Here is an 8,274-nt window from a genome sequence, read left to right as displayed (position 1 = left end):
TCTAAGATTATTTGAAAGAAGAGCTTCGTGTTGAGCTCATAGCTGTGAAACAGGGAACTCCTTGATACAACGTACATTTATGAGCAGCTACTGTTTAATGGGGGGTTTGGACACAAAGATGAGTCAAGCACAGTCCTGCTCTTAAGAAGCTCACTTCCATGGGTCAAAATCAAAGTTCCAACCACTGTTCCACAATTTGCCAGCCTCAATGTTAAATTTCATGAGGTTGATAGTGGTACTGTGGTTATGTAAGAAAATATCTCTGGGCACAAAGTGAGAGAGTAGCATGGACATACATACACTACCAAATGTCAAACAGATAGCTAGTGGGAAGCAGCTGCACAGCACAGGGAGATCAACTCGGTGCTTTGTGTCCACCTAGAGGGGTGGGATAGGGAGGCTGGGAGGGAGACGCAAGAGGGAGGATATATGGGGATATATGTATACATATAGCTGATTCACTATGTTATACAGTAGAAACTAACACAATATTGTAAAGCAATTATACTCCAATAAAGATGTTAAAAATAAATAAACAGATAAATAAATAAAATAAACATTAAAAAAAAGAAAATATCCTTGTGCTAAGAATACACTCGGAAGTATTTAAGGATAAAGGACCATAATATATGTAAATTACCCTTAAATGGTACAGAAAAACTAGTCTGAGTATATACATTTACATATATCATATTGGAGAGTATAAACATATGTACATGTAAAGACAGAGAGCACAAATAACACAGCAAATGGGGTAAAATGTTAACACTAGTTAAATACGGCCAGAGACTTCTGGTGTGGTCTTTATATGGTGTTCTTTATACTATCCTAATTCTTGCAAGTTTTCTGTAAGTTTGAAATTATTTCCAAATAAAAAGATTTGTTTCAATGGTAATAAAATGTTACCGTTTCTCAAAAAAACCCCACAAAAACACCACAATTTACCAGGCTGAGAAAAGTGTTGCCCTAGAAGTTCAAAGTTGCGGAATCCAGTCTCAGCTCTGCCACTCACTGGCTATGTGAAATGAACAAGTCTCTTCGTTTATACAAAAACTATCAGAGACAGTGGGGGGTCCAGAGATGGAGGTAAAGAAGCAATAGTGCCTTTAGGCTTGGGGAATAGGCGGGCTTTCCCTGGGATCCATGCCACGGAGGGCTCAGCATATCACAAACATACACACACGAATATATTCAAGAGCACGCGGGCCCCTCTCCCCTCGGGACTCATCCTGATGCGCCCCCACCTGTATCCTACGCAACCTCTCAAGAGTAATACTGCCCAGGCCCCAGGGGAACGCCTCTTCACACCTCTGGGCTGCGTCCACAAAATAAAAGTGCCCACGTGAATGCCACACAGCCGTGTGGTGGGTCACTGCCAGCGCTGGCGATGGGGGCGTCCTCCTTCCTGCGGGGGTGGGGGTGGGGGAGTGAAAGCACTTTGGTAAGAGAAGAGACTGATTAGGTCACTCAATACTTCCTCCTAGCATGGATGCAACGGATTCTTGCCCCAACCTGTGTCATTTTTCAGTTCTACCCAAAATTCATTTTCTTGATTGTTTTCCAATTCGTGGTTCTGGCACGGGATTCACAACAGCTGCACATGGCAATTAGGGCACATTTTGCAATGTTAACTAATTCATATTAATTTATATGTACATAAGTCTCGACATAACATAAATGGAGCGTGATACTAATCCTTTACTTTGGCAACCAGATGGACACTGAACGCTAGGATTATAAATAGTTTTATTTTTATAAAAAGCACTTAATAGGATTTAATCGAATTTAAAAAAATAAATTTAAACATTTCAACTTGATTTAAATAAGCTTGATATGAAATGCTGATGTCCTTTAATTATAATTTGTATCTTGCCTTTTCATTTTAATAGATAATTTTGAATGTCAAAGAAAAATAACTGGAAATGAATATAAAGTAAATTTTTCAATTTTTAACATTTAAGGTGTTGATGAAAATAGTTACATTTCATATACTTTGAGTATAACTCAATTTACTTTGTAATCATTTACATTAGTCTGTCAATAAAACCCAAATTATGTGAAAAACTTGATTAAGATAGGATAATTAGTGATTCTAATGAAATTAAGGCAAGAAAAACTAACTTAAAAAATAAAATTTTATTTTAAAAATATTGATATAGCAATTCATGTATTTGTATATCTTTAACGCTCATTCCAACATCACCAGCCCGTCAACACTCTTCAAGTGCAATGATAATTATATTCATTTATATTTGATATTTCGCCAGTTTTCAATCATATAAAAACCATAGCTTTGCAAATATTTTTGTTTTGTAATTATGAAAATGTGTATGCCAAGGTAGGAGAATAGAGAGTATTTAACAGTTTTTAGCTTCACTTGTATCTCTTAAATATTGAGACATAAGTGGGTCTCCATGTGTATTCTTGGCCAAGCAGGGGTGGACTTATGAATACAACATAATCCCTGTTCCCAGTAATCTCCCAGATAGTCATTCATTTATTTAACAAGTATATATTGAGTGCCTACTCTGTGCTAGATAATGAAGAACTTTCCATGAGCAAAACTGACTCTGCCCCCAGGAGCTTAAAAATCTAATGAAGACAGACATTGCTCAAAAATCACAGACAGCAATAGTGTATTCATCTCCGGGATCAAGTCCTCTGTAGACACAGAGAGGTTCCATCCAGATCCCGCTTCAAGAAAGGTCTTATTGTTCCAGCTTTTATGTGCTGTTGGCAGAGAGCCTCAAAATAAGACTGGCCCCAGTCTTATTTAGTTTCTCTCTAAGAGCAGAAAAAAAACAAAGCCAAACAGACAAAACAGACCCTTTGAGCAACCATCATTTGTAACCATCTCCCATAGATCGGTAGTTCTTTGAGTAACTTTCTGCCTCTCCCTCAGCCCTGGGGTATCAGAGAGGACAGAGAGAGAGAGATACACAGAAAACAAACTCTTACTGTGGAATGCAACCCTGACACATTAATTTTTCTGGGGTTGCTAAAAGGAACACGCTCCCAAACTAAAGAAAGAAAAGAAAATTTTAAATGTAAACACTTTGGAGGTCCATTTTGGTATTGAGACTCTTTGAGATAATTATTAATTATGATACTTATAATCCTAAAGTTCCCAGACTTCCCTGGTGGCCGAGTGGTTAAGACCCCGTGCTTCCAATGCAGGGGGCGTGGGTTCGATCCCTGGTCGGGGATGATCCCACATGCTGACGGGTGGAGCCAAAAACAAAAAAATCCTAAAGTTCCCTTGCCTTCAAAAACATTATCTTGGCCGAAATCCACCCTCATCCTCAGAATAGCTCTGAATGGCTTTTTTTTAAAAAATTAATTTATTAATTAATTTATTTTTGGCTGTGTTGGGTCTTCGTTTCTGTGCGAGGGCTTTCTCTAGTTGTGGCGAGCGGGGGCCACTCTTCATCGTGATGCACGGGCCTCTCACTATCGCGGCCTCTCTTGTTGCGGAGCATAGGCTCCAGACGCGCAGGCTCAGTAGTTGTGGCTCACGGGCCCAGCTGCTCCGCGGCATGTGGGATCCTCCCAGACTGGGGTCGAACCCGTGTCCCCTGCATCGGCAGGCGGATTCTCAACCACTGCGCCACCAGGGAAGCCCTGTAAATGGCATTTTAAGGTAAACCAGCATGAGTGAGCAGGTGCAGGGCAGGGAAGTCCCATGGTGAAAGCAACAAGGCTCCTCTTCCCTTGCTCCCCACCCGCCCAGGGCAGGGTCTCCTGGGCCCTGGTACCCAGTGCCTGCCAGGCCCAGGGCAGTGGCACGCCCGTGAGTCCAGCCGGAGCCCTCTGACACCCTCCAGCAGGCCGCATCCTGGCAGAAACATCACTGGGCTTGCTCCTCCTCAAGTGCAGTTTAAAATGGATTCTAGGGCTTCCCTGGTGGCACAGTGGTTGAGAGGCCGCCTGCCGGTGCAGGGGACACGGGTTCGTGCCCTGGTCCGGGAAGATCCCACATGCCGCGGAGTGGCTGGGCCCGTGAGCCATGGCCGCTGAGCCTGCACGTCCGGAGCCTGTGCTCCGCAACGGGAGAGGCCACAACGGTGAGAGGCCTGCGTACCACAAAAAAAAAAAAATGGATTCTATTCTCAGTTGCCATTTAGATTCATCATGGGCCACTGGTTAAAACAGGAAGCGTGAATGAAGTATGAATTAATAAGGAAGATACAGTGATAATTACAACCAATTTGCCTTGGGATGTTCATCACCGGACCTGTCAGCTCCATCTATTTGATCAAACGTCTCTAGTTCTTAACATATCATTGTGAAAAAGAGAAGATTTGGCCATGAAAAGCATTTTTGTCGATTTCATTACCATTATACACAGGTAGGTTTCAGTGAGCTCAGTTCCCGAACTAGACTATTAAATTCACTTCTCATCTGGAGCTGGCAATGGGAATTTTGAGATCGAGGCTGGAAAACAAAGAGGCTCATGTTGCTGAAGGTTAAGGGAAAGTAATCGTTGGAGAAATCCCACGCCAGACCCCCTATTAACGTCCACCCTGTGTGTGTCTCAGACTCCAGGGCCAGATCCAGAGGGTTCATCCAGCATCACCAGCCCCTAAGCCCATTAAATGCACAGTGAGGGGTAAGTATGTGATCTCCATAGCTGGCATCAGCACTCTCTGGTGTCAGCGGGCAAGTGGATTGATAATGATTTTAGATGACTTTTGCCCACGACCCAGGGACCTCTGGTGAAGATCTGCCATGTGCAATACCTCTTTAGGTGTATTTAGGTAAGGAAAACAAGATGGGTCACTCATGCATGTTGATGCCAGGAGATAGAGCTAAGGGAACAATCCCAAACACAAGGTGGGGAACAGAGATTTCAGTGGAGCAAGCAGGAGCAGAGGTGGCCCTGGGAACACAGCCCACAGGAATTCAGAACAAACCCAAGGAAGACTTCGGTCTTCCAAATTCAGAGAATACGTATTTGGATCAATCTTATCTAGACAGTAGGGCTCTGAGAGACCCTGGTGACTCTACAGTAAGTCCCCTACATACGAACCTTCAAGTTGTGAACTTGCAAAGATGCGAACGTGCGTTTGCATGTCCAATCACATTAAGTTAGTCCACGTGTCTGGAGTATATTGTCACGTGCGTGCATCCTCTACAAGTGTTTGTGCTTTTGTGCACTTTACTCTGCAGTACTGTATAGAGTATAGTAGTACAGTATCTTTATTTCAAGGCCAGGATGTCTGGAAGCAAGTGAAAAGCAGCAGTATACAGCCGATTATGTTAGTTGAGCACCTAGGCTAACTTTGTTGGACTTTCGAACAAATTGGACTTACGAACGCACCCTCGGAACGGAACTCATTCGTATGCAGGGGACTTACTGTACAGGATTTCCACTGAAATCAGCAAAGCATTGAAGACCTTGGCCCCAGGGCGCAGCTTCGTGGAATAAAATCAGCTGTGCAAGACCAGTTCAGCCTCAGAGCACGATGCTTCCCAGCCTGTGTGTGGCAGAGACTACGAGCTGCACCCCACCCCCGAGGATTCATTCTCCCCTTCTTCTTTAGCAGTTGAGCTCCGATTTTAAGCTGAGGAGGCAATGTGTTCAGTTAAAAGACTATATTCCCAGCCTTCCTTGCAATGAGGTGTGGTCTTGTGACTATGTTCTGGGCAATAAAACGCAAGAAAAGTGTAGTATGGGGTTCCCAGGAAGGCTGCTCAAAGGGTACCTAACTCATCTAGGAGGAGGGCCCTTCAGCCCTTCATCCCCCCAACCCTCACCTCTTTAATTTTTCTTTCTGCAAGCCTGGAACTTGGGTGTATTGGCTGGAGCTCCAGCAGCTTTTTGCACCATGTGGTGACCTTGAGGTTGAACCCCATGTGCTGAGGATGAGGACCCTGGGTCCCTAATGACACTGTGGAGTTGCCATACAAACTCCAGACTTCCTGGCTCCAAAATGCTTTTACGTGAGAAAGAAATACCTTAATGTTCCTTAGAATTGATAAACATGCTCCACTCTCAGGTCTTTGCACTGGCTGGACCCTCTGCCTGGAGCACTCTGCCCCAGATGTCCATCTGCCTTGATCCCTCACTTTCTTCAGCTGTCTAGCAAAAAAGCACTAAGAACCAGAGGCACTAAGGCCTTCTCTGACCACCCTGTTTATAACGGCACCCATGTCCCCCATTGTTCCATAGAATCTATCCCCATCTGTCTTAGTGTAACCGAAAATGGGGTCCGGCTGCTAGCCACTCAAAGCCAATGAAGAGGCAAGGTTGGTGGAAAGGAAAGTTTGCTTTACTTTGGATGCTGGGGGTGGAGGTGGAGGGCGGACTCCTGTCCTAGGGCTGACTCCCCCCCAAGCGACAATCAGGGGGCAAGAGCTTTTATAGACAAGAGGGAGGAGGCTACATGCAGAAACAGCTCTGACAGTCATCTTGAAACTGGTCATCGGTGGTCTGACCACTGTCATCTTGATGGTTTTAAGTACAGTTAATCTTCAGTTCCAGGGTTGGTTTGTTTCCATTTCTTTGAGGCCAATTCTCGGAATGGTGGCAATTTATGTCATGGCTACAGTCTGGTCATCTTGTAGTTAACTTCTCCACCTGGTGTGGGTTTCAGTATCTATAACACAGCTCACAGGATATGGCTCAGAATATTATCTATAGCCCTTGAGAAAGAACTAAAGGTCCTTGACTTTGCTTAATGACTAAACTATTATTATTTGGTCTCCTTTGACTGTTTTCCTTTGTTTATGCATCTTCTCACTTCTCTGATTGAACTTATCCTTTGGCTAAAGTTTTTCCACAGACAGAAGGCAGGAGGAGGACATGGTGGGCACAGACCGTAGGGTCCTGCTCCATCTCAATAGTACGTATCTTTTCCTTGCCCATTTGTTTCCTGTCCATCTCCCTCCGCTAGGAAGTAATCATCACAGGGCACAAGGGCATCACAAGTCACAGCTATCCTGTGACTGCTGCACCTCTTGTGCCTACTACAGTGCCTGGCACAGAGAAGGCACTCAATAACGATTTGGTGAATAAATGAATGAATGAGTAGCGTGATCTAATGGGCAGGCTCCGCAGGCTCAGTCATCCTCCCAGGCCCTGGTGTGGGGTCCATTAGGCCCAAGATGTGTCACCAGGCATCCTCTTCCCCTGTGGTCACCAGGAACCAGGCTGCCTGTCTGCAGCGGGCAGGGCAGAGGAGACGGGGCAAGGCTCACTCTCCTGACTCTGGTGGGCTTGCAAGGGGAGAAAAGCAAGCCCCTGGCCCTTTTCCTGCCCTCTCACAGTTCAGGTGTGTGAACCCTTGACCTGGGGGCTCAGCCAAAGGTTCATAATGTGCTGATACAGCTACAGGGCCCTTGAACCAAGTCTGCACCCCACGTACATCCATCAGTCGGTCCCAAGAAATACTGAACGTGAGGGGTGCTGTGGTGCGTAAATTTGTGTCAACTTGGCTAAACCACGGGACTCAGATGTTTGTTCAAACATCAGTGTAGATGTGGCTGTGAAGGTAGTTTTCAGGTGAGATTAACATCTAAGTCAGGGGACTTTGAGTAAAGCACATTATCCTCCATAATATGGGTGGGCTTCATCTAGTCTGCTGAAGGCCTTAAGAGAAAAAAGCCTGAGCTCCCTGGAAGCGGGGACTCTCCAGCAGACCACCTTCAGACTCCAGCTGTAGCTCTTCCCTGGGTCTCGAGCCTGCGGCCCACCCTGCAGATTTTGCACTTGCCAGCCTCTACAATCACATAAGCCAGTTCCTTAAAATAAATGTCTCCCTCTCTATGCACATCTACTTGGTCACATTTCTCTGGAGGACTCTGAGCTAATATAAGTGCCGTTCTTTCTTCCACGTTCCAGAGAATACTGGGAGCTCTAGAATGTCTGAGGAGGAACAGCAGACCCTCAGCCTCACTAATAAAAACTAGAAAACGAACTGGTCTCTCAAGGAAGCGGTACACACCTTGACCCACTGGGTCAAACCAAGAACACGAGGAGACGTTGCGCACTCAGAGCCGTGCCAGGCCCAGACGGAGAGGAAGCACGATGGCTTTATTTATTACTGAATGAAGAACCAGGCCTGCGGCCTCAGTGGGGGCCCCTGGTTCCCCACAGGGAGGTGGAGAGGGCAGTGCTCAAGGCTTGTGTTTCCAGGAAGGCAGAGAGAACCTCAGGCCGCTGAGAGGGCAGGCAGCACTTTTCCTGCACACTGGCCAAAGCCAATGCGGTACCCGTCCCCCTGGCACTGTCCTGCAACAGAGGAGGACAGGGGTCAGCCACGAAGCCGCTGG

At 45.6% G+C, this 8,274-nt stretch overlaps 1 protein-coding gene across 2 annotated transcripts in view; it reads right to left on the bottom strand.

Moving 5' to 3' along the window:
* Positions 1–8,012: 8,012 nt before the first annotated feature.
* Positions 8,013–8,274, bottom strand: part of FAH (fumarylacetoacetate hydrolase) — a 32,641-nt gene continuing 32,379 nt past the window's right edge. For both annotated transcript variants that reach the window (XM_060293748.1, XM_030878452.3), the window contains one exon: positions 8,013–8,233. In XM_060293748.1, coding sequence (XP_060149731.1) covers positions 8,154–8,233 — 80 coding nt within the window. In that variant the 3' untranslated portion in view covers positions 8,013–8,153. The remainder of the gene's footprint in view (positions 8,234–8,274) is intronic.

Source organism: Globicephala melas, chromosome 2 (assembly GCF_963455315.2).
Source record: "Globicephala melas chromosome 2, mGloMel1.2, whole genome shotgun sequence".
Classification (NCBI taxonomy): domain Eukaryota; kingdom Metazoa; phylum Chordata; class Mammalia; order Artiodactyla; family Delphinidae; genus Globicephala; species Globicephala melas.
Note: the sequence above shows the minus strand (reverse complement) of the source record. Positions and strands in the feature narration are given on the sequence as shown.